The 26,884-nt window shown below is 44.9% G+C and overlaps 1 protein-coding gene across 5 annotated transcripts in view; it reads left to right on the top strand.

Moving 5' to 3' along the window:
* BCL11A (BAF chromatin remodeling complex subunit BCL11A) overlaps positions 1–26,659 on the top strand; it is a 99,848-nt gene extending 73,189 nt beyond the window's left edge. Inside the window, exons 3-5 of one of the 5 annotated variants that reach the window (XM_035001498.1) lie at positions 11,238–11,339; positions 16,642–16,784; positions 26,391–26,659. In XM_035001498.1, the coding sequence (XP_034857389.1) occupies positions 11,238–11,339; positions 16,642–16,784; positions 26,391–26,492 (347 nt within the window). In that variant the 3' untranslated portion in view covers positions 26,493–26,659. Of the gene's footprint in view, positions 1–11,237; positions 11,340–16,641; positions 18,747–26,390 lie in introns of those variants that run through there. The other 4 variants (XM_035001500.1, XM_035001499.1, XM_035001496.1 and 1 more) reach the window with 4 other exon arrangements.
* The last annotated feature ends 225 nt before the right edge of the window (positions 26,660–26,884 follow it).

The raw sequence follows: 26,884 nt of genomic DNA on the forward strand, positions 1-26,884 counted from the left end.
TGGACCCAGGAGAAATGCAGCACAGAGCTGAAGACAGAGGAACGGCACAGCCTTTGTGGTCCCCCTCCATTGTCTAACCAGGGCCCTTTGTGAGCGTCCGTGCCCCCAGCCCTAGGTGCAGGGGGTGGGGGGTGGTAATCTCAGCGGGGCCTCCTCCTGGGGAAGTCCACGGCCCTCTCACACTGAGGAGCCAGCCTGTGTCAGCCAAGAGCCGCAGGCCATAAATGCAAAGTATGGTTGAACAAAAGCAGCTTTTGAGTGAGAAAGCTGAGTGGAGTTGTCCCAACCTGTCAACTTCAGATTTCTTTCCTCCTCCCCATAAATCAAAAAACGGCTGGTGGAAGGGAGGGACAGAAGCATTTCATTTTCAGATTTTGTAAGAAAATAAAATCAAATCAAAAGAACCTGCCCCACGCTGATACCTTACATGCCAGGTTTGAGCCTGAGGCAAATTTTTGTGGCCATGTAATAAGCCTCTTTAAAATGGTGACAGACCCTTGACTCTTTGCCTTGAATTACACTGATAAAAGACATTTTATTGCGTTAGAGCTGGGGCAGGAGTACAGGACCGTTCTTGCCTGGTCGGCCTCTTTGAAACCATGTCAGCCCTGCTGTCCACACTCCCCACCTCCTGGCGGTTTGAGCACCGTGGCGGCGGCGATCTGGGGGCCCGTGACAGGGGGGGCTTTCTACCCAGCAGTCGAAAGTTGAGGCTCTGGAAGTAAAAGGATTTCAGCCTGAGGGGCTTGTTAGGGAGAGTGGAGTGTCTCCGTTCTTAGTAGACATAAGAGATCTTGACGTTGGTGGCTCTAGGTCAGTGTCACGGTTGGGACCGCCCGGAAATAGAGTGCAGCTGGGAAAGCGAATGCTCTCAGACCTCATTTCCCCCGCGGTCTCAGAGAGATTCCAAAGACAAAACGATTCCTGGGTCTGCATTGTAGTGTAGGGTCCCTTTATGCCCCCTTGATCCCTATGGAATAGGGACAGGGGGCTTGTGGCCCCTTTGCCCAGGGAGGCCAGGTCTCCACCAGCTGAGCTCCCAAGTGAACCTGTTCACTGGGTAGAAAGGAGCTGAGATGGTGCATTCTTGGTTTGAAGAGCTTGGAGGTGTCTGATAACTTTGGGTGTTACCCTTGCTGAATCAACAGAATTAGTAAACCCAGGAACAGCTAGCAACACCCACCCGGTGACTGGATTGGGAACTCTTGAATGAGTGCAGATGATACATGTGGGCATCTCTTTTTTATTCAGGAAATTCTTTCCAGGTTGGTTAGTGGTATAAGTGAAGGATTAGAAATTGGGTAAAAAGCCAGGAAAATAACTAGGAAGCCAAGAAAATAGGCCTCAGCTAAATAGGCTATGTCCACCTCTCCTTTGTTCTGTGGGATTAGGGCTGAGGCCAGAGCTTGGCTGCTCTGTGCCCAGAAGGAGGGAAGGTGCTGAGGGACTGAGGAAGAACGGTAGCAGAAGTTGGAGGAGCTTGTGGGCGGGCAGAGGCCTGTTTCTGAAAGAAGGACTAGCTGCCTTGGGATGAGGCCTGGCCTCATAGGACCAGAACCCTCCTTGATTCAATCTCACCTCAGGCGAGAGGGCAGCCTAGTTTTGTTCCTGAAGAAATGTCAGAGCCTGACCTGCTAGACCATTTTTTTTTCTTTTTAGTTTGTAGAGCTTTGAAGCCTTAAATTAGTTCTCATAATTTCTGAGCACTTCTGTATTAACCATAGAACATAATAGGTTTTAATTCTGGAGAATGGCCAATTCTGGTTCTAAGAATCTCTTGGCCAAGATTATCGTAGAGCATTTGGCCTGTAGAGTATGGCTTCCCCACTGCCTCAGACAGACAGACACACACACACACACACACACACACCCCACTTTATAGAGTCAGGAAGGCAAGTGATTGCCTGTAAATGGCATTAAGACTTGTGTCTAGACAACACACTCTGCCTTGGCTCACCTCGAGGGCTCCTGAGGTGAGTGCTGACAAGGGCAAAGCTTGGTCCCCGGGAAGATGGACTGGACTCTGAGTTCCAGCCCTGCCTGCGTGACCTGCAGTAGGACGCTCTTGACATCTTCTGCTTCCTCGCTGGGGAGGTGAGGATAACACCTTCCCTCATCCCACAGGATTACTGTAGGGCCAGAATGTGAGGAGGATGCTTTGGGAAGAAGAGAAACCTCCCCACAGAGGCCAGGACATCCTTCCTTAAGAAGGGCCAGTCTGGGAGGCCTGACACAGCCTTCCTGGGGCTGCCTATTCTTTGGGGCCCCCTTCCCTTTAATGGTTGCGCAGATCAGTCCTGGAAGATAAGACCAGAAAATTCTCCAGCTCCCTGGGTGGTCAACCATGCCTCTGCCCTCCCTTGTCTTTCCAGTGACACCTCGCCCCCCCCCCCCCCCCCCGCCACCGCCTGCCGACTTCCTCCTCCACAGTACCCAAGAACACCTGAAAACATCAAGGATCTCTTTCTAAGTGCCAAGCTTAGTTTTCTTAAGCTTATTCTGGTATTTTCTTGAGACTGATGAAAATGGTGGTATGGAAGCATAAATTACATTTGCCGTGAATTAACACAGATAAAAAGGCTTGGGGTGGCCTCTTCAGAGTAATTTGGGAGTTGCATGTTCTGCCAACTTTGACAGACAAGTCCTCTGCTCTGGCCTGTGTTATCAGAATGAAACGTTTGCTGAGCAAGTGGTCAATCTCATTGGATCCAACTTTCTGGCCCAAATGCCTTTCCCTCCCTTCAGTGCAAAATGTTCATTCCACCCTCTTCAGGCACCTAATACTTAAGTCAGGAGAAACTCAAGTGTGGTTTTCAAGGCTTTCCAGGTGTCTGGGACCATGATTTTCTGTCCTTTTCTTCATTTCTCCTGTGGGCTGGGGGGGTGTGAGTGGTATCTGTGACTGTATTTGCGGGAAGTTGGACAGTTTGGGTGACAGAAAGGAATTCAGGGCAGCTCCTTGGATCACTGCCCCCTTCTCACCACAAAGGTATTGCATTGAGCCCCACCTTAAGGAAGCCCGATACCCACAAAATCTCATCAATGGCAACTGATAAATTAGAGGGTGATTTTTCACATTACAGAAAGATTGTTAACTTTTCAAAAGGTTTCGCCACAGGGTTCCTTTAAATAGTGAGCTCCCCCACTGAATTTAAAGTGTTTGTTTACAGATCATTAACTACTTGACAGAGAGGTTGGGGAGGGGGTGGAGGAAGAAGCACTTAAAAGGTAAAATGTTAGAAGCCCTGCCAATTTTCGATGGGCCTGGAAGGGTGATGAAACATCTCTGAAATTATGTCGGTTAGCAAATGTGATTCCGTTTACAGAAACTCACTTTACACATGGCTTTCCAGGAAACCTTCACGTTGGTTGAGGGCAGGGACCACAGGACCCCGGGGCCTTGCCATCCTGGTTTGAGGTGGTTGGGAGAGGACTCTGGCTTTCCTGAGAGTCCTGTGTATGCCCTCACGAGCTGTGGGTGCCAGGCTCTGGCATGAGGCCAGGCTTTGCCACTGGCCGTCTGGCACGGACAGCTGAGACCTTTTCCCTTGACATTTAGCCTGAGTTTGTGGAAAGTTTTTTCCTGGTTCTCTGTGACCTTCAGTCTCTTTGGCTCTGGACCCACCTAGGTTTCCTCCTTGAAGCTCAGACGGGTGAGCTTGGCAAGATTGTGCCCTAGGAAGCTGAAATCCACCACCAGGCCTACTTTCTGAGTCTAAGAATTAGGCCGGCAGCTGAACCCAGTTCACACTGGCCTGTAGGTTCCTCCTAGTCCCTGCATGGGCATGAGGGGCACAGGCCCATCCTGGCCAGCATTAGGATAGCAGGTCTCTTCACTGCATCCCAAACTCCTGTCCTAGATCTGATCTCAAAGAGACTCTGACTGGCCTGGGAAACAGGAGGGAGAAGCCATCCGTCGGATCCAGTCTTCTCTTTTTAAGGACAAGAAAACTTAGAGTCAGAAAGCGGAAGGGATTTACTCAAGGTCATGCACAGCTGGTGAGTGGCAGAGTTGGGACTGAAGACTCTGGATTCCTGACTCTGCGCCAGCAGCCTATCCAGAGGAGCGAGTCCCTGATGTCCTAAAGGAAGAAAAGAATCTGGAGAGTAAGGGTCAGTGCGGTTCATGGGCCTGCGCATCTTTAAAAGTAGTTCTTATATTCTCCCAAGTAACCTGAAAAAGACCCCAGGTAGAAGCAAACCTGCATGTGCATGTGTGCAAACACACACACACACACACACACTCATGCACACCCCACCCCAGACAAACAAAATCCTCAAATACGGACTTGGAGAGGGGGTGAGGGTACCCCCGCCTTCCCCGTGGCTTTGAAGAGAAGAAAGGGGGGAAATTTGGAGGGAAGGTCAAGTCGATGATTGAAGAGACAAAGCAGGGTAGGAAAATCTCCACATTTCTTGCACAGTCATTTGTTGAAAATGTGTCAGCAAGTACAAGCCCATCTTAAACTGGCAATGATACATCTGAAATAGATTATTTAAGCCAGGGAGGCAATATTGCAAAGAAGAACATGGCTATCAACACTTGTTTGTCTGACTTAAAGGAATAAAGCAGTGAATTCTGCCTCAGCGGACCACCCACCATTCATCAGGGGAGAAGAATGGAGGAGGGGGGCACGAAACAGGACAGATGAACTTTTCATGAAGAGTTTCACAAGCGTCCGCGTGGCTGTGTCCCTTATTTTAAGAAAATGTGATATTTGGAAGTATGAATTCGTCAAAGCTGAAGACTTCACCGAAGTCCTCAGAGGGTTTATTTAGATGAACAGATCCTCGTTGTCAACTGAATGGATCGGTGTACAATATTTTGATTTAAATGTGACTACCTGTTGGGCCCCATTTGCTCCGTGCACTCCTTGGCTTTTGCTCCGCTGAGCATCTGTGCCGGCTTTTGCTTTTGTCTAGAAAGTCCTTCCTCTTGGCTCCCCAGGTGCAGTTCCTAAGTTACTGCTTCCTGAAAGCCGCTCTTCTTCCTTTCAAGTAGAAGCAATTGCTCTTCCTTTGAATTTCCATAGCAGTTTCTCTGTGGCTCTCTCGTGACACACTTTCTGCATGGGAGTAGAGCGATTTCTGTCCAGGCCTTATCTTCTCTACTAGGTGAAGGCTGCCGTGGGGAAGTCTGGGTCTGGGTTTTCTTTGTGTTACCCACAGATGCTGGCCCATTGCTTTGGGCCTCACAGGCCCTCGGTAAATAGTTGTCGAATGAATGCCTGAAAGAATGAATGAATGGAATTAACCTGGGTGACACGTTTTGCATAGTGAGGTAGGTACACAGTTAAACCAAGGGAAAAAAACTGTCCCGAGACAATTTGTCTTTATATAGCTGACCTTCCAGTCTCCTTGATAAGTTCCACCATTCATTCTAAGGCAAAAGCTTAAAGTGTAATAAAAATTTATCTAATTCACAATCAAGTGAAAATACTTTGGGCCCAGAGCCAAAGAATATTATTGGAGTGCACTTTTTTCAACACCCTAAATTTAACCAGCTGGAATTCTTTTTTTTAGTACCATCCTATTCAACCTTTTGAAATGAAGGATTTGCCTTTTAGTGGGAAATCTGCATTTCAACACAAAGATGGAGCACAATGTCTTTGGTTTAGTTATTCTTCAGAAAAGCAAGCTCTTTTTTTTTCTTTTTTGAATTATATGCTTTGCTTATGTTAAAGACACAGATTGCAGAAAATTTTGTTTAGGCCTGACAGATTGGTAGCTTGCATTTTTTGCATTTTTATAGATAAAGGGGCATGAAAGGTGTCATCTCTCCTCCCCCTCATTGAGTGAATTCCTAGGATAAGAACTCAAAAGGTGAAGTTAGTTTTCAGATAGTCAAGGCTATGATAAGAGGATAGAACTGGTCAAAAAAGAAAAGTTTTTAAATGAATAATTGATGAAATGGAAGTCACTGATGAAGTATCGGGGAATGTAGAGATCACGAGCAAGTTTCAGCACAGAAATTCTGTTAAGTGTGGTATCTCTAAAATTCTCGCTTGGTTTCATTTATACAGGATACACTTTTTTTTAAAAAAGATTTTATTTATTTATTTGACAGAGAGAGACACAGCGAGAGGGGGAACACAAATAGGGGGAGTGGGAGAGGGAGAAGCAGGCTTCTAGCAGAGTAGGGAGCCCGATGCGGGGCTCGATCCCAGAACCCTGGGATCATGACCTGAGCCGAAGGCAGACGCTTAACGACTGAGCCACCCAGGCGCCCCCAGGATACACTTTTTTAAAGAGCATCACAATTTGGTAAAACCTTAGCTAGTAAAAAAAACAATGATGGAATAAATGCTCATGTAAATGCTCATTTCTAGAACAAAAGGGAATGCAATTTTGACATTATCAGAAGGTTAATTAAGAAGTCTGTTAGCGATGATAAACCTGGCACATTTTCAGTTTAGACTGACATGACTCAAGACCTAGGCATAGCTAACGTTTGCTCTATAATACTGTGATAAGTCACAGAATCTGAGAGGAGCCGGTATCTGTTGTAAACGGAGGGTCAAGAGCTAGAAAGACGTTTAGTGGATTTGCTTTCCGGTTAAAGAAGCCTCTGTCCCAGACTGGCTGCACTGTTGTTATTTTTGTGATTTAGATCCACTAATATTGATAGAACTGGAATTGGTTCCAAAACTGTACAAACTTTCAGGATGCATTTGAAGGGTAGTCTGTAAGTTGGCTACCGGCTGGGGGGAGAGGGGATTTGAGAATTTTGGAGCTGGAACAGTGGGTCAGGGTCCTTTATTTTGGCCCATCACCTAATATAGAGATTCCCTCCCCATCGTGGTGGGTTGTCACTCATTCTTTTCTTGAAGACCCAGAGTGAATGGGACGTTATGGCTTCCTAGGGTAACCCATTCCACTTGGGGACAACCCTACTCCTTTTGTGCCCTACCTGGTTGGAAAAACAGGGAAGTTTTCTAAAAATATATGTTCAAGGGGTGCCTGGGTGGCTCAGTTGGTTAAGCGACTGGCTTTGGCTCAGGTCCTGATCCCTGGGTCCTGGGATGGAGCCCCCCCCCCCCCCCCGCTGGTCTCTCTTCTGGGTGGGGAGCCTGCTTCTCCCTCTCCCTCAGCCTGCCGCTCCGCCTGCTTGTGTTGTCTCTCTTTCTCTGTCAAATAAATAAATAAAATCTTAAAAAAAAAAATGTTCAAAAAAGGAAATATATATACATGCATATACACTGTAGTAAACATCAAACATCTATACGTCTATGTACCCCTCTAGAGAGGCCTGGGGATTTGATACCTGATAAAAGTCAAGCACCCAGAGCGGCCATCAAGTGTGTTGGAAATGATGCTTTGTGCTTAGCTGTTTCAGCACATTTGTAGACAGCGGTATTACTTGTCGATGAGGAGACTATAATGTGGCTGCGTTACATACCCAGTGATTAATTTCAGAAACAATCAGCATGTCAGTAATAAAGGAGTCTTTGAGATGTTCTTGAGGAAACCTAAAACTTGATTTAAGGACCTTAAATTCCAGGGACATCCCACAGGGCTTATAGAGCTCTGCATCAAAAGTTGGTACCCATTGTATATAGAAATGTAAAGTGACCAATGTAAAACATTAAATCAAAACCATTCCCAAATTTTTGCAGATTTTTAATGAGACCTGAAAAATAAGATTCATTATTTTTTATTCAGCCCAAGGAAACATTGCAACTTAATAATGCATAAGGCATTTCCAAGGCCCCAAGTGGAAATGCTGGGTCTCACGAGACCTTTATGAACCAGAAGGTTAAAACACCTTTTGCCAGAAGAGTACAGGCATTTGAAAAGACTGATCCAGAAGAGGGCAACACATCCCATTTGTGAGTCCAGACAAGGAAACAGAGTCCAGTTCTTACACCATCCATGTCATGGGCCACAGCTGCTGTCTCAAACATTTCAGCTTTTATGGAAGTGGTGAGGACACCATCTGTCTGACATAAACTGGTTTGGATGTTGTCTTGTGCAAAGAGCATTCCCTGTTTGATGGAAGGCTTGGCTCTATTCTCTGTCCTGTCAACAAGGAAGGGTGGCACCTGGGATTCCACATGAAGAGATTCTTAGGTATGTCCCAAGCTTGCTCTGGTTCTGACTGCTCTGAAGGAGGTGAGTCCCAGACAGAAGGGACGACAGTCTTGTAGCCATTCTGGCTCTCTGCCAGAGGAACATGCTTCCAGCTTCCATGCCTCCCCTCGCCCTAAGACAGCAGTATTAAACTGGAACTGTGCCTACACATCACCTGGAGGAGTTGTTAAACACAGATTGCCGCACGGCCCCCACCCCCAGGTTTTTATTCAGCAAGTCTGAGGTGGGCCTGAGAGTTTGCATTTCCAACAGGCTCCCTGGGCCTCGGTCTGCACTTTGAGAACCACTGCCCTAAGAGTACCACCAAGGAAACAAAAGAGAGCATAGCCAGACTGCCCATTTTCCAGCCCACCACTCCCTGGGGAAGAGAAAAGGCCCTCAGCCGGGGGTGGCTCAGGCAGGTAGAGCTGCTCATTGAGTGTGATGCTAAGAAGCATTCATTGTGAGACTTTGCCTAAAACATGTTGAAATAATTGAAAGCATCACAGCAAAAAGTTAAACCCTAGGGAGGCTGTTAACAATTTAGCATTTCCAGTTCCCGTGAGAAGGTCGACTACTTACCAAGGGGAATGGGTTCAGTGGGAGAGGCTGCAGAATCAGCTGGGGTTCCCCATTGCCTTTGCTTCGACGCTCTTCCTGGACGAAGAGAAATGCAAGGATGGGTCTCTCGGAAAGACAGTGTCAGTAGCTTGTTAAGCTGACAGGAACAGTTTGTCTCTCTTCAGCTGGCTAATTCTGTAGGGGAAGCAGAGGTAAAGGGTGAAAGCAGTGAGGTCTGGGTTGGGGAGAGGGTGCAGCTAAGAGGCTCAGGAAGCAGATCAGGTGTTGTTTCCCAATTTTGAAGCCAAGTCCGATTATTTGGATCCTTCGAAAGTCCCACTCAACACCTCTGGGTTGGACTCTCTCCCAAGAGGTTGTCACGAGAAGTTGTTTCTCTTAATGGGTCAGGAGAAAGAGAACCCTCCTCACTGGCACTTCTTGGGCAGGAGCCAGGGGAAGAGATAGATGGATATCCCAGAAAAGAGCACTGGATGGGAAGTCAGGAGACTAATTCCAATCTTCACTTTAACCGTCAGCATAGCTGTGGAGCAGCCACTTGATTTCTCAAGGCCTCAGTTTCCCCATCTGTAAAATGAAGGCATAGACTTGAGGATCTCGAAGGTTTTTTACAATTCAAAAGCCAAAAGCAGGGTCGTGGTGCCAGATACCCAGGTACTGGCCCTCGCTTTGTCACATGGCCTGGCCCTGTGGAAAAGCGGACCAGGCTGCTGCCCCCGGAAGCTCCGCTTGCTCGGGGCCGACAAGTTTGTAGACACGTTCACCCACCGAAGGTAAATGCGAGCGGTCAGGCCTGGATTAGGCTAAGAGCCCTCCCATTTCTTGCTGGAGGCCGTATCAAGGCACCTCATGGCTCTTCTCAGAGGAAGTGGCAGGGAGTTTGAAATCAGACCCTCCCTGTGCAGGGGTCCAGGTCCCTTGCTGCATTTCTGCTAGGGTCACAGAGCTACCTCAGCTGTGTGGGTCTCCTAAGAAAAAGATTTCCGTCTTGGTCACAAGACAAACTTAGGAAAGGGCTAAGGCAAGAGCAAGTACAAAAATGGGTTCTCAGACTTCTTGTTGAAAAACAATGACTAAATCCGTAGTTAATTTTACCCTCTATTCTCAATACCCTGTTTATAATATAAACAGTTGAATGAAGACATATTATTATTTTTCTTAAGTCCAGTCTTTGCACTTTTCACGGGTTCATTTTGTGGTATTTATTTTGTTTGGGGTTAGAGCGGAGGATATGCCTCTCGAGATGGTCTCCGAGAGCAGCCCCCTTTGCAGGCCTGGTAACAACCGAGTGTGAGATCTTCCACAAGCACCACGCCATTGTTACCCACCGGGCTCCCCATGAAAGGGAGCCTTGTGCTGACTGCCCTGGCTGTTCTTGGCAGCATGAATCTCTATAAGGAGAACAGGATGTATTTTACACTTGAGACCTGCTATCCTAGAGTCTAACAACAACACTTTTAAGTGCTCTTAATATTAAGCTAATGGAAAACATACTCTGTTTACTCACCATCAAAGTCTGTTTTTCTTCTCTCCCTCCTCCCCCAATCATCACAACCTCCCAGCCTCTAGAACACACCGAGTATCTCCTGCTCCATCGATCCTACACTCTGTCTCAAGGTTGACCTCTCCATGCTTGGTTGGCTCAAGGTGGACTTGGAAAAACTAGGAACTTACCACATAAACCATATAATCCCCAGGTCGCACAAACCAAATATTTCCTTTCTCACAAAAGTCTCAGTGCTAGAAATGCTTGATTTACTGCTAGATTTATGTTTACTGGTGTGAGAAGTCATTTCTCCTCACCAGAGAGAGACCAAGTGCGGGAGAATGGAGAAGGTGGGCCACTTTTTCTGGGTGCTGGTTCTCTCCTTGTCACGTAATAGTAGGATTCCTCACCCTCAAGATGTGGACTTGGCCAAAGTTATTTGAACCCCAGAAGTCTAATCTTTATTCTCCATTGCTTTGTGTTGTAAGAAGCCATGTCTATATGGGATATTCCATTGATCCGATTCTAGAGTGTGGCCCAGCCCACGATTTCCCTGTCTCCGAAGGTGCTGTCATAAGTACAGCTTGGGAAGAGGGAGCAGTGGGACAGGGAAGGCAGAGTGGGCCTCTCTATTCTAGAAGAAATGATTCACAGATCCACTCATTTCCTACTTGCATATTGTTTTTTGCTTGGGCTTATCTTGTTAAGTAAATGTATGCATGTAAACCAGCCTTGCAGATAAATCCCCTCCATTTTGCCAGTCTACCCCCTAATATTACCAATTTCCCCCTTGCTGTGTACACATCTCTTATTATAAGACAATAAACAATAACAAAGAAGCAAATGAACCAAAGACCACCCCCCCCCAACTAAAACAAACCCCTTCTCTTTTGTCTAAAAAGACCAAAATCAAAAACAAAACAAAATTGTGTGGAAATAACTTCATCGCTGTTTTTTTGATACAGGCCTTGGGCCTGTTAACTATCTGCAAGGCTGTTGTAATGATGTTAATCTATTTTAATGGAATTGAAATGTGATATCCTGTGGTTTACGATGCACATTGTTTATAGCTTTAGTGCTTGATTTTGGGTTTCTTTCACAGATAAACTTCTGCACTGGAGGGGCCTGTCCTCCCCTCGTTCTGCACACGGAGCTCTAATCCCCACGCCTGGGATGAGTGCAGAATATGCCCCGCAGGGTATTTGTAAGTTGAGCATTATTTTTTCTACAAATGTCCATGTGTATAAAGATGAGAGTTTCTGGAAATTACCCTTACTTTTTAAGTACTGAAAGGAGTTACAAAATAGATTGGCATCCTCATCTGCATTATTCCATTACTCACTTGGCACCCTCTCCCCCACTCCACTCGACCCCCTCCTCTTTCCCCTCCCCTTTTTTGTTTCTTTCCTCACTGAAGACATGGAGCTCACAGCAGCTCATCCCTGGGGTGGGGGTGGGGGTGGGGGTGTCTTCGCCCCAGGGTCTTATCTGGCTCCACGGCTGGTGACCATATACCATCTGTGTGTTCAGGGCCCATTTTATTGCTGGACATTCACTTGCATGGCCTCATTTAGGACTTGGAGTTTTTATTCCATGGTGTACGTGTTAGCAGAGGCCAGAACCAAAAGAAGTCAGTTTAGAGTTACTCTAGAGTTGTTCTCATGCATGTTATGTATGCATTTATGTGTGTATTGAAACATGGTATATTTGTATATAGACATGGTGCCTTATATATGTGCATACATATACAATTTCTACTTATTTTTCTCCTAGTTTTAGAGAAAAATGCACAGCATTGTTGCTTAAATTCAAAGATTCCACCGCCACCCCACCACTACCATTAACACCATCCAAGTACTTGTTCAGACCAACTTTTATGGTGGGGAAATGTTTATGAAATGTAGATTTGTATGTTCGTAAAAATGTGTTTGAAAGATGTTGTTTTAGAAGGTAATACAGTTTGCTTTTCTATGTAGTAACAACTAATAGGAGTCATGCATGACTACACAGTCGGATGGGGGTGGGAGTTGATTCTACCCCAAACACGAAAAGGCAGCTTCCAGAAAAAAAGAAATGTGACATCAAATTTTTATTTAAGGAATGTATTTTTATTTTGAAAGTATGTGAAAACTAACCTGTTGTGGAAAGAAGAAAAGAAAGGGAAAGTGTCACGGAAAGAAAAGAACAAGATGCAGGTGTTCAGCTAGAGAGGGGACTGGTTTTTAGGTGGCAGAGGTCAAGTAGACCTCACCATCTTGTGAATGGTGTCTGCAGGGCAGGGCATGCACCCTGAGACCAGATTGCAAGCCAGTTGTTTGTTTTGTTAACTCCTAGGTAATCCTAGGTAACAAAGAGTTATTGTGTGAATTTCACAAGTCCTCAAGTCCTGAGGGCTGGGCGGTGCAGGGGTTAAAAAGTCCCTCTTCTGCCACCCCCTCCCCAACACCAACCTGGGCCTAAGCCTGGCTTAGGTCACTGATTGTAGAGAGTTTAGGGGGTTGGACTCTTGGTTTCGAGCCCCTACATGCTGACTGGGTGGGGAGAGCGCTCCTCATTTGGCTGGGGGTGCCTGGGGCCCCGCATGGGGCCGTGGGAACAGAGCCACCCGTGGAGGGAAGGGAAAAGAAGGGAGTGGGGCAGTAGAGAGGAGGGTGGAGCTGAGTGGCCGAGGGCTGCTGGCCTCCCTCTTCCGCTGACCCTCCTGAGGGCAGGGGGTTGGATTGGAGGGGTGGGAAACTAGGAGCCTGATTCAGAGCCCATGTCTTCTCCCCCTCTTCCCGCAAAGGGAGGGTGCCCAGTTTGCTGGTGCCCATGCTGGCAGGACCAGTTTAGGAGTGACCAGACAAGGTATGTGGAAATGGGTTGTGGAGTTCCAGAAAGCTCTCGAGCAAAGCTGACCTCCAGGTCACTCATCTGCCTTAACTGGCTGCCCTTGGCTGGCAGAGCATTTAGCACTTAACCTTGTGGCTTCCCTGCTGGTGGACCACAGTCGTGGGCCCTAATGTGGCCCCCTCTTGCTGCCTTCTAGCCAGGGCCTCCCCTTGGCCTGGGCTGAGGCCTGGATTCTGGATTCCAGCCTTCTACAGGAAGCCCTTCTGGGTGTACAACGTGGTCAGTCATCATGCTAGGTTAATTCACCAAGCCTGGGAGTAATGAAAACTCACATTCATGTCGGACCTGGTAGTTTACATATGGGTTTTGTATACGTCTGTCATCTGAGCCTCACAATTCTTTCAGGTACTGTTTTTATGTTCACTTTACAGATAGGAAACCTAAGGTTCAAAGAAATGACATGACTGGCTCAGAGCCCTAAGCTGGTAAATAGTAGAGCCAGGGGTCTGGTGTCAGACCTTGTTCTTCCAAATCCTGAGGCTTAGATCACATTACTTTTTAGCATTGCTGATAACCTAAAAATGGGTTATTCCTTCCCATACAGTAAAAAGAAATAAAATAAAAGCCGGTAGGTGAGCTAATAGCCGATTTTAACCGTTTGATGCCTGGAGTTCCTACGCTTGGGGCCAGGTCTCAGTTTATTGCTCTAAATCAAAACAATCCCCATGAATGCCCAATGAGGCTCTCAAATTGAGAAGTTGATTTTCATCAGAGTAAATGAAGAATATTATTATATTTTACATGTCAATAAATCAATGTAGCCCTAATTTTGCCACGCAGGAAATCAATTCTGGCCTTTCTAAACCATCAAAGATGTTATGAACAAAGTAATTTCACAAATTATGGCAAGTAACACATTTATTGATGACTGCAGTTTAGGAATTGAGAATCTGTGAGCACCGTAATATAATATGGTGCAGTGGCGTGAGCTGAGTAAAAGACAGATTATGTGGTGAAACTGTAAGGCATCATTTGCTATTAGTGGACTAGTAATAATTACCAGTTTCAAAGCCGCTCTTTCGATGTAATCTTTGGTCTCAATCGTAACAGCCCTTCTCATTGACGTTATGATTACACTAGCCGCCCTCATGATCTCGAATATCTAGTTGATAGGATACTAAAATGCGATAGTGAAAACGGTATGTTGTGTGCTCATCATAAGATGAAATGGCATCTTCTCTGACCCGATGTATGGAGAGGAGAGGGTAACAGCATAGTGTGAACATATACTGTAGAGTGATCACATCACTGGCTCTGAAAACAGAATTTTGGGAAGGTTCAGAGCAGCAAAATAAGACAGACTTTTCTCATTTAAGCCTTTTGGAGAGGATACAGGTGCGCTCCCTGATGCGGTGCTGTATAACTTTCGGCACTCACCAGTGGCCATCCCGTTCAGGGTGCATGCGAAACCGGCATTGCTAATTATGGGTCCAGTCCTGGGATTCGATAGAATATTATAAGCTAAGATACGATTTTAAGGCATTTGGAGTGATGAAAGTGTTAAGAACTTGTTTCAGCTGACAGATCTCCTTTTTACTTATCCAATTCAGATTGTCAGGCTAAATGTATGATAATAACACAGAGTCCTAGGGAGGCAAAGGAGAAAGCCACGGAGGGTCACGTTAGTTGGAACCAGATAGTTTTTTTCCTGACTATTTAGGACCCAAGTCATTGTTCAACAACAACAAAAAATTTATGAAAATACTCTCAATGATGCTTTTTATTTCCCTTTGAAGAGAGGAGGAAAACAAAAATAGGCAGATAATGTGATACTAATGTCAGCATTTTCTTTCAAAATCTTTCTGCCTTTTTTTTTTTTTCCTCCCTCCACATTAGGCAAATGTTGGAAACCTAATTTTGGTATCTTATCATCTAATCTTGTTAAAGAGATTTACCCAGGAGTGGGATACATTGAGGGAGATTATAAATGCATTGTAAAGTAAATTACAAGGTCAGGGCAGGGAGTCCATTATTCAGACAAGTGCTTGAGCAAGCGGGCTTGTTTTGGAATGCAAGTGTTTGGGGCTCCTGAGAAGACCCTGCCAGCTTTTCTTTCTGACTTGCTAAATGGAGGAATCATAATTGATTAATTCCTCATTCCCACTCTTTAGCTCCATGGTGGATTTTTTGCTTTTAAAAAAAAGTTACTGACATATACTAGCTGGGGGCCTTACGCGACTCGTCTAGTCCCCCTTTTAAAAGACAGGCTAAAGTTTATTTCTCATTTGGGTTTTACACACTGTCTTTTTTGGAATCCCTGGGAAGTTAACTATTTTTCTCATCCTTGTCCTTTGGCCACCAACATTTGTGCCCTTTTTAATGCTGTAGTTGACTGGTAAACTGTTAGTTACTCCCTTGGTGTATATATATTTTCAAATTTAGCTATCTCCAAAAATGAATGATTGTGAAGTCAAGTTGGCCCCTCTTTGCCAAAGTGGCATTTACCGCTCTCGGGTTCTTTTCAGCGAGAGAGAAATAATGTGACTTAAGCAGGGCCCCTCTCCAGACGGCTTGGCTACTGGCCAAAGAGTTGACTAGCTGAACTGTATCTTTCTGTTTCTTTCTCAACTGGAGCTGAGGCTCAGCCGAGGGCGCAGGATGTTGTATAATTTGGTTCACGTTGTTAGCCTCTCAAAATAATGAGGAGGAGGATAGTGTAGCATTTCTCAGCCTGCTGCCCGTCATGGTGCTGGCTGCTTTAACTGTTCTTAAACTAGGATGCTGTGTCTGCTTAAGTTGGCACCAGCCCCTCCTCCTAACTTCTCCAGACTTGCATTTGTTTGACTGGGGGACAACTCCTAAAGATTCGATACGGCCTGTTGGTTAAATCCGAATTAAATTTCTCTTTTGAGATTTTTTGCACCATCCCTTGAGATAAAAACGGGAGTCCCTGTAGGGTGTTGTGGGACCAGGATTGGGACTCACTGATCCTCACGCCGGCTGGGATGTGAGAAGGTTGCTAGTTTCTCTTCCTGGAATTATTTTATGAGTATCTTCTCATTTTTAACAATATCAACAATTCGTGTGTTTCAGGCTAAGATTAAAAGCATCTCTAGGGCCATAGAGAATTGTAATGAGTTGACCTTCTCTTTTTTGATATCTCTATGAAATGATTGCCTCTTTAGAAAGTTCACCTGCCACCCAGGGGAGAATAGAACGATGGGATTTAGGAAGCAGAGAAGTTTCCCTTAGGTCACCTTGTCCAAGTCCCTCACTTAACAAATGAGGAAACGGAGGCACAGAGATGAAGTCGCTTACCCCAAACCACAGCTGGCGAAAGATTGGGAAGCTCAGATGTTTGCTGAGTTTCCCTAGAATGTAGGGATCCTCATTCCTAAGCTTGTATTGGTCCAGATTTTTCTGCTTTGGAGATTGGATTTAAAATTCTTAGAACTGAATGAAATGGCAGAAAGACTGACTGGACAACTATTTATTGGGCACCAATATGTGCCGGGCACCAATGTAGGCATGGGCAATAATAGGTCAGTTAGGGCTTAGGCCTGTGGGGTTGAGGGCTGGGGGGCAGGGAAGGCAGGAGGTGAAACATAAAGAAGCAGTTGCTAACGCCCTCCTCTGTGATTAAACATTGATGTTGGTGTTGTATTATTTTGCAGGTAAAGATGAGCCCAGCAGCTACACATGTACAACTTGCAAACAGCCATTCACCAGTGCATGGTTTCTCTTGCAACACGCACAGAACACTCATGGATTAAGAATCTACTTAGAAAGCGAACACGGAAGTCCCCTGACCCCGCGGGTTGGTATCCCTTCAGGACTAGGTGCAGAATGTCCTTCCCAGCCACCTCTCCATGGGATTCATATTGCAGACAATAACCCCTTTAACCTGCTAAGAATACCAGGATCAGTATCGAGAGAGGCTTCCGGCCTGGCAGAAGGGCGCTTTCCACCCACTCCCCCCCTGTTTAGTCCACCACCGAGACATCACTTGGACCCCCACCGCATAGAGCGCCTGGGGGCGGAAGAGATGGCCCTGGCCACCCATCACCCGAGTGCCTTTGACAGGGTGCTGCGGTTGAATCCAATGGCTATGGAGCCTCCCGCCATGGATTTCTCTAGGAGACTTAGAGAGCTGGCAGGGAACACGTCTAGCCCACCGCTGTCCCCAGGCCGGCCCAGCCCTATGCAAAGGTTACTGCAACCATTCCAGCCAGGTAGCAAGCCGCCCTTCCTGGCGACGCCCCCCCTCCCTCCTCTGCAATCTGCCCCTCCTCCCTCCCAGCCCCCGGTCAAGTCCAAGTCATGCGAGTTCTGCGGCAAGACGTTCAAATTTCAGAGCAACCTCGTGGTGCACCGGCGCAGCCACACGGGCGAGAAGCCCTACAAGTGCAACCTGTGCGACCACGCGTGCACGCAGGCCAGCAAGCTGAAGCGCCACATGAAGACGCACATGCACAAGTCGTCCCCTATGACGGTCAAGTCCGACGACGGCCTCTCCACCGCCAGCTCCCCGGAACCCGGCACCAGCGACCTGGTGGGCAGCGCCAGCAGCGCGCTCAAGTCTGTGGTGGCCAAGTTCAAGAGCGAGAACGACCCCAACCTGATCCCGGAGAATGGGGACGAGGAGGAAGAGGAGGACGACGAGGAAGAGGAAGAAGAGGAGGAAGAGGAGGAGGAGGAGCTGACGGAGAGCGAGAGGGTGGACTACGGCTTCGGGCTGAGCCTGGAGGCGGCGCGCCACCACGAGAACAGCTCGCGGGGCGCGGTGGTGGGCGTGGGCGACGAGGGCCGCGCCCTGCCTGATGTCATGCAGGGCATGGTGCTCAGCTCCATGCAGCACTTCAGCGAGGCCTTCCACCAGGTCCTGGGCGAGAAACATAAGCGCGGCCACCTGGCCGAGGCCGAGGGCCACAGGGACACTTGCGACGAAGACTCGGTGGCCGGCGAGTCGGACCGCATAGACGATGGCACTGTTAACGGCCGCGGCTGCTCCCCGGGTGAGTCGGCCTCGGGGGGCTTGTCCAAAAAGCTGCTGCTGGGCAGCCCCAGCTCGCTGAGCCCCTTCTCCAAGCGCATCAAGCTCGAGAAGGAGTTCGACTTGCCCCCGGCCGCGATGCCCAACACGGAGAACGTGTACTCGCAGTGGCTCGCTGGCTACGCGGCCTCCAGGCAGCTCAAAGATCCCTTCCTTAGCTTCGGAGACTCCAGACAATCGCCTTTCGCCTCCTCGTCGGAGCACTCCTCGGAGAACGGGAGCTTGCGCTTCTCCACGCCGCCCGGGGAGCTGGACGGAGGGATCTCGGGGCGCAGCGGCACGGGAAGTGGAGGGAGCACGCCCCATATTAGTGGTCCGGGCCCGGGCAGGCCCAGCTCAAAAGAGGGCAGACGCAGCGACACTTGTGAGTACTGTGGGAAAGTCTTCAAGAACTGTAGCAATCTCACTGTCCACAGGAGAAGCCACACGGGCGAAAGGCCTTATAAATGCGAGCTGTGCAACTATGCCTGTGCCCAGAGTAGCAAGCTCACCAGGCACATGAAAACGCATGGCCAGGTGGGGAAGGACGTTTACAAATGTGAAATTTGTAAGATGCCTTTTAGCGTGTACAGTACCCTGGAGAAACACATGAAAAAATGGCACAGTGATCGAGTGTTGAATAATGATATAAAAACTGAATAGAGGTATATTAATACCCCTCCCTCACTCCCACCTGACACTTCCTTTTTTCACCACCCCCCCTCCCCCATCGCCCTCCAGCCCCACTCCCCCCGTAGGATTTTTTTCTAGTCCCACGTGATTAAACAAACAAACAAACAGAAGTAACGGAAGCTAAGAATATGAGAGTGCTTGTCACCAGCACACCTGTTTTTTTTTTTCTTTTTCTTTTTTCTTTTTCTTTTTTTCCTTTATGTTCTCACCGTTTGAATGCATGATCTGTATGGGGCAATACTATTGCATTTTACGCAAACTTTGAGCCTTTCTCTTGTGCAATAATTTACATGTTGTGTATGTTTTTTTTTTTTTTAAACTTAGACAGCATGTATGGTATGTTACGGCTATTTTAAATTGTCCCCGATTCGTTGCTGAGCAAACATGTTGCTGTTTCCAGTTCCGTTCTGAGAGAAAAAGAGAGAGAGAGAGAAAAAGACCATGCTGCATACGTTCTGTAATACATATCATGTACAGTTTTATTTTATAACGTGAGGAGGAAAAACAGTCTTTGGGTTAATCCTCTATAGACAGAATAGACAGCACTGACACAAAATCTCTATGAGCTAAATGTCTGTCTCTAAAGGGTTAAATGTATCAATTGGAGAGGAAGAAAAAAGGCCTTGAATTGACAAATAAACAGAAAAACAAAACAAGCTTATTCTATCATTTGGTTTTAAAATATGAGTGCCTTGGATCTATTAAAACCACGTTGATGGTTCTTTCTACTTGTTATAAACTTGTAGCTTAATTCAGCATTGGGTGAGGTAAGAAACCTTAGGACCTAGCATATAATTCTATATTGTATTTCTCACAACAATGGCTACCTAAAAAATATGACCCATTATGTCCTAGTTAATCATCATTTTCCCTTTAGTTTAATCTTATAAGCAAAACTGATTATACCAGTATAAACGCTATTTTGCTCCTGGTGAGAGCTTAAAAGAAATGGGCTGTTTTGCCCAAAGTTTTATTTTTTTTAAATGATGATTAAATTGAATGTGAAATGTGCAAAAGCCCTGGAATACAATTAAATGCATTAGTAAGGAATTCATTTTATGAAGATAACTTGTTTTAAATAATGTCTGTCTAAAAAAATTCTGGCACCAAAAGAAATAGATCCAGATCTACTTGGTTGTCAAAGGGACAATCAAATGATAAACTTTAAGACCTCGTAGACCATATTAAAAAGAAGAGACTGACCATAAGGTTTGACAGAGGGTAACAGGAAAAAAACAATATGTGATCTTTTAGCACAACGTGGTACTATTTGCCATTTTAAACTAGAACAGGTGTATAAGCTAATATTGATACGATGATGATTAACTATGAATTCTTAAGACTTGTGTTTAAATGTGACATTCTTAAAAAAGAAGAGAAAGAATTTTAAGAGTAGCAGTATATATGTCTGTGCTCCCTAAAAGTTGTACTTCATTTCTTTTCCATACACTGTGTGCTATTTGTGTTAACATGGAAGAGGATTCATTGTTTTTATTTTATTTTTTTAATTTTTTCTTTTTTATTAAGCTAGCATCTGCCCCAGTTGGTGTTCAAATAGCACTTGACTCTGCCTGTAATATCTGTATCTTTTCTCTAATCAGAGATACAGAGGTTGAGTATAAAATAAACCTGCTCAGATAGGACAATTAAGTGCACTGTACAATTTTCCCAGTTTACAGGTCTATACTTAAGGGAAAAGTTGCAAGAATGCTGAAAAAAAAAAAAAATTGAACACAATCTCATTGATGAGCATTTTTTAAAAAAAAAACTAAAAAAAAAACTTTGCCAGCCATTTACTTGACTAATGAGCTTACTTACTCGGACTCAACATTGCAAGCGCTGTGAATGGAAAACAGAATACACTTAACATAGAAATGAATGATTGCTTTCGCTTCTACAGTGCAAGGATTTTTTTGTACAAAACTTTTTTAAATATAAATGTTAAGAAAAGAATTTTTTTAAAAAACACTTCATTATGTTTAGGGGGGAACTGCATTTTAGGGTTCCATTGTCTTGGTGGTGTTACAAGACTTGTTATCCATTTAAAAATGGTAGTGGAAATTCTATGCCTTGGATACACACCGCTCTTCAGGTTGTAAAAAAAAACATACATTGGGGAAAGGTTTAAGATTATATAGTACTTAAATATAGGAAAATGCACACTCATGTTGATTCCTATGCTAAAACACATTTATGGTCTTTTTTCTGTATTTCTAGAATGGTATTTGAATTAAATGTTCATCTAGTGTTAGGCACTATAGTATTTATATTGAAGCTTGTATTTTTAACTGTTGCTTGTTCTCTTAAAAGGTATCAATGTACCTTTTTTGGTAGTGGAAAAAAAAAAAAAAGACAGGCTGCCACAGTATATTTTTTTAATTTGGCAGGATAATATAGTGCAAATTATTTGTATGCTTCAAAAAACAAAAAGAGACAAACAAACAAGTGTGACATTGTACAGATGAGAAGCCATATAATGGCGGTTTGGGGGAGCCTGCTAGAATGTCACACGGATGGCTGTCATAGGGGTTGTACATATCCTTTTTTGTTCCTTTTTCCTGCTGCCATACTGTATGCAGTACTGCAAGCTAATAACGTCGGTTTGTTATGTAGTGTGCTTTTTGTCCCTTTCCTTCTATCACCCTACATTCCAGCATCTTACCTTCATATGCAGTAAAAGAAAGAAAGAAAAAAAAAAAGGAAAAAAAACAAAAACAATGTTTTGCAGTTTTTTTCATTGCCAAAAACTAAATGGTGCTTTATATTTAGATTGGAAAGAATTTCATATGCAAAGCATATTAAAGAGAAAGCCCGCTTTAGTCAATACTTTTTTGTAAATGGCAATGCAGAATATTTTGTTATTGGCCTTTTCTATTCCTGTAATGAAAGCTGTTTGTCGTAACTTGAAATTTTATCTTTTACTATGGGAGTCACTATTTATTATTGCTTACGTGCCCTGTTCAAAACAGAGGCACTTAATTTGATCTTTTATTTTTCTTTGTTTTTATTTTTTTTTATTTGGATGACCAAAGGTCATTACAACCTGGCTTTTTATTGTATTTGTTTCTGGTCTTTGTTAAGTTCTATTGGAAAAACCACTGTCTGTGTTTTTTTGGCAGTTGTCTGCATTAACCTGTTCATACACCCATTTTGTCCCTTTATTGAAAAAAATAAAAAAAATTAAAGTACACAATGTAAGCTTCTTGTGTCCTCATTTGACACACTCTGTAAATTACTTTCAAGAAAATAACAGGTTTTAAGAGAAGGCCAGTCAGTCTTTTTCAGGATTATTTCTATGGGCATTTTGATGCGTGTATTATACCCTAAAGTGTATATATACCCTATTATATTAATATAGACATATCTCAAAACATGGAAATAGTTTTTAGATTTTATAGTTCTAGAATAATTTTCAAGAAATGGAAAGTGTTTTCAGTCTGATGTTAAAAACTTTCCCTTCATCTCTTAACGATAATCTATTCAGATATAAATGAAAAATTTACTGGTAATAGCATCTTAAACTTTTATTTCCTTTGGATTTTTTGCTGTTCTTGTTGTCTGAAAGTTCTTTTCTATTCTCCCTTCCCTGCTCTTAGAACATAATGTAAAAAATCAGCTCTTTTGTTTCCATATGAGTCTTTCTTCATACCAAAAATAACCTCACCCTCCCCATAAAAATCCAGAAACAAAAGCATCAGGTTAATGAGAGAGAGAGAGAGAGAGAGAGAGAAGTAACCAGTAGTTTAGCCAGATGTGGCAAATCTCTGGAATCAGCCACTGATTTCCTGAGATGGATGGTGGTTTGCCTTGTGCTTCTGAGATCCTAGGGACCAGAGATGGGACAGATCTTTTAGGCGCTTTTCTAGTGTGTTCCTGGCTGATAGCAAACGAGGGGGTGAAATACCCTTCAGTGATCTTTTGCCCAACCAACAGATTTATGAGATGAAACATAGTCTTTGGAAAGCAGGTTAGGTCCCTTATAAAAACCCCTCCTTAGAAATCTGTGTTGTCAGTTTTACAAATACTGCATGCTGCAGCATCTATTTGCTTTATTAAAACACATACTTCTGTGATACTGTCTCCCTGTCCCCAGTGTAGATGAATGGATACAACGTTGTTCTTCTTTTTGTAAAAACCCAAACAAAAGCTGTTCTGTTGTCTTCTTGTGGTAGCATTTTTGTTGCTTAGGTCTTATGCCCTGGTGCCTGTGAGGTGGCCTTTTCATGTAATGCCTTTTATCTGAGGCAAGAATAGTTTTATCCTTCTAAAATACACAGAAAGTAGGTATATTTTTTTAAAGCCAGTTTGGGTGGGAAGCAGGGAGTGAAGGCAGAGAGGAATCCCGTACGAGAGGATTTGGGGCTGGGTGTAGGAGCTGGGATGAGATGGACTTTTCTTGCAGGACTTGGTAATTGGCAGTGAACTGAGAGGCGGTATTTGTGTTTTGAATTAGGTTACTTCACAACTGAATCCAGAATACTATGCAAGATAGAAATATTCCCCAGGGCCATGCCGGTTTTAGATGTGGTGACTTCCGCTCCACCATATTAAATGTCCATAAAACCGCTGTGTGTCCCCTATTACTCTTTTATTAGGAGCTATGAGTGCAGCTGTGCAGGTTTTGTATACAGTGTTCATTTTAATTTTTCAGTATATGATGCTCTTAGCATAATTAGGTTTTGCGTCCTGACAGACAGAATTAATGGTGGATACTGTATACTTACTTGTATGTTCAAATTTCTTAAATGGGGAATGGGGAGGGGTGCAAGCATCTGGTGATAAATCACGGATTATGTTTGATTTACATGGTCCCGAAGTTAAATAAATTTATTGGGACACACGTTCTTCAGGGTACTTAGTCTTCTGACTTATTGAAGCCCTCTTATAAAATCTTATTTCTGAAGCTGAGTGAACAATAGGAGCCTGAAAACCTAGGCAACAGGAATATAACTTAAAAATGGCATCTGTGTCCGGAACCCCAAAATTAAAAATCTTAATGCAAAATAACAAAAAACATTTCCAACTGAGGATAAATTCATGATATTTTTTTTAAATGAGGAAATACTAAGGATATTAACATTTTTTCAGAATTCTCCAGTTTATGTGATACCCCTGATGTGTTGATGCAATGTCCTCTACATACGTGAACTCTTAACGCTTAAATGTTCCCTTCTATCTTCATTTGGAGAACAACTTAATAAACAGGAGGACAGCAAATACTACTTCTCACAGATTTTAACTTAGAAACCCTCCCAGTGCATGGACTGCCTCTATCCTGAGACCGTTTCCCATCTTCTCTTTGTTTAGGACCTACAAAAGGACTGAAGCCAATACATTTTAAAGGTGGCTAAGAAGTGGGGTGAACACTTGCTTCTTCATTTGTACCAGCCATGGCAGGAAGTGTGAAGTAGTTGAATTTTTCCCAGGGCCTTCTCTGATAGAACTGTTTATTTAAATACCATTTTTGTATATGTAATGAGTACGTACTGTATATGTTCATAATGCGTGAGGTGAGAATTTGAAAGGAAGTGGCAGTGGGGGTCAGATATCATTTCATTTGGAGCAATAAGGAAATGAGGTGGTTTATTCGCAGACACTAAAAGTTTGTTAAAGGGTACTGGGATATTTCAGGCTTTCCTGAAAAGGTGTTGAGGAGCCTCAGGCCCCATCCTGTCCTGCTTTGAACACTTTGCTCTCAGAGCATGAGGGAGGAAATACGGTGTTTTCTTTTCTTTTTTTTTTAAAGCCTCTTTCGCCCTCTGTACGCACACACAAACATGATTTCTTATGACTGTGTTGTAGTCGTGTGTCCTTCATTATGATTCTGTTACTCCATCGTTCCCGGGCCTGGTGTGTTCAAGAATGTACCCATCCCATTCTCTTTTCTTTTTTCAGACAACTTCCCATTAAAAAAAAGAAAAAGAAAAAGAAATGTGGGAATTTTGCCAGTGTGAGGATGGGATTGGCAGTGTTCTTTAAACCTGCTTGGAGAAATGTTCTTTGAAAGACTGTTAACTTTTTAAAAAGGCATGAGGCACTTAGCAAATTTTCCTAAGTGTCTCCTAAGGCCCTGCAGCTTTCCCAATTAAGAATAAATGAACCCATGTTTAGAGAAATGGACATCAGGACACATAGCCAGAATTGGGATTACGTACATTTATTTCAGGGCTTCTATAGCTGCGAATGGTAGACATGGGTTGTTGGGTGTGCACTTTTGCTTGCTGTCATCTTGTCATCCCATTAGCCCTCTGTTTCATTTAGTAAAACACATGGCCAGTGAATTAGCCTTTAGGGGGATGGGTCTGTTTCTCTCTCTCTCTCTGTTTCCCAGTGTCATCTATGGTCATGGGATGCAATTAATTCCTCCCTTTCAAACGGGAAAGGAGACCAATTCAGTTCACGTGGGTCATTGTACTTAAGAACTGAAACTTGCCTGAACACAACTCCAATGGTTGATCCAAATACTGTTTTTTCCTTCTGTAAAGTGGCAAAGACTACTTAAAGGGAGCGCATATCAGGTCCTTGTGATTGAGCAGAAAAGGCAAATTAAACGATTTCCCCAAAGTCAATCCTCTAATGCAGGACCCACTCCCCCACCCCCAAGCCCACAGGGGGTTGGGCTGTTGTGCTTTTCAATAACGGTGAGCGGGGTACATGCCCAGGCTGTATTTTGTCTGTTAGGGTTTTCAGTACTGGTAGCAGGTCGGACAAAGGGGTTTGGTGGGGGTATCAGCTAGAGGGGCCTCAACGACAGTGACAGGGCTGGACTGGGAACGGGGTTCCCCAGAACCCACCTGGACACGGGAGGCCCCTCAGTCCGGGTCTCCGCTGCGCAGGGGGAGTTCGGGAGAGCAGCTGAGCTCCAGACCCTGGGCCTCCTGCGGCGCCAAGTCGGGGAGGAGGAGGCCCCAGGCCCCGGCTTCGGGTCGCCACGGCAACGAGCCCTGGAATGCCACAGTGGTAGCCCTCTTCCTCGGCACATCCGGACTCCCAGCTCTGCCGCCTCAAGTCAATGTACACAGCAAGGGAGGAACCCCGGAGGAAAATAACCACTCCCTTCTTCCCTTCACCATTGCCTTCCCCCCTTACCAAAAAGAAAAGAAGGAAAAGAAAACTGCATGTTTGAGAGAAACTACAGGCAGTTTTTGGTGCCATTTGGGAGCAACTATTTTGGGTTCTGGTTTCCTCTTCAGAGATTTGTTCGCCTCTTGTAAATCGTTGGCTGCTTTGACGTTGAACTTGATGACATTTCATGTTTTCGTTGTGCTGCTTTTACATCAGTTTTGAGTTTCTGTTTCTTTATAATTTTATTATTATTTTGAGGAAATGTCCCCCTGCCCCCCTCCCTCCCCTGTTCTCCTCAACCCAAGGGCTGTTTCCTACTCAGTTTTCTCAGTCGTAAGGGAAAGTGTTTCCTTCCAGGTGTGTCCCCAGTTTATTAGGACTATCATAGGAGCGGGTAGCGGGTCTGGGTCCCTGGCGGGGGAAGGCAGGGAGGGAGGCATGGGAAAGGCACTCAGAGGTCAGAGGTGGGGGGGGGGGGGACTGAGTTTGAACTCGTGCTTAAGATGCCAGTGGCTCAACCTGTGGTGAATTTAAGTGACGGTTTTGAAAAGCTGGTTAGAGAACAGAAAATCACTGGGCCAAGTCACACCTGTCCTTTTTTTTCCCCCTCCCCTGTCTCCAACCTCTTTCTAGGTTCTTCACACACCCCCATTCGGCGTAGTACCCAGAGAGCTCAAGACGTGTGGCAGTTTTCGGATGGAAGCTCGAGAGCCCTTAAGTTCTGAGAAAATCTGAAGCGCCCGGGGGCGGGGTGGACGAGAGCCGCCCAGCCGAGGTCTGCGTGGTCTGTCATCCTGCTAGTTTGTGGTGTTTCCCGACAGTAGCCTCCAAGAAGCCGTTGTGCGAAGACAGAGTCCTGCAGAGTCCTTCCTGCCCGGGCCTGCAGTGCCATTTTATTTATATTTTTTGATAAAAAGTAAAAACAAAAAAACAGACCCACACTGGAACAGTGAATCAGTCCCATTGCAGAGGGCGCCTGGACCATCGCTGTCCTGAGCAGCGTCCTGGCCCTTTTAAAACCAGCCAACCTAATGACCCGTATTGTGGAAATGAGCATGAGTCCCCCAACCCCTTGTTTCTATACATTCTATGTTGTCTTTTAAAAAGTGTGCTTAACATTGACACAA

The sequence above is a fragment of the Mirounga leonina genome, unplaced genomic scaffold (assembly GCF_011800145.1).
Source record: "Mirounga leonina isolate KUSES-001 unplaced genomic scaffold, KU_Mleo_1.0 Mir_125, whole genome shotgun sequence".
NCBI classification, from domain to species: Eukaryota; Metazoa; Chordata; class Mammalia; order Carnivora; family Phocidae; genus Mirounga; species Mirounga leonina.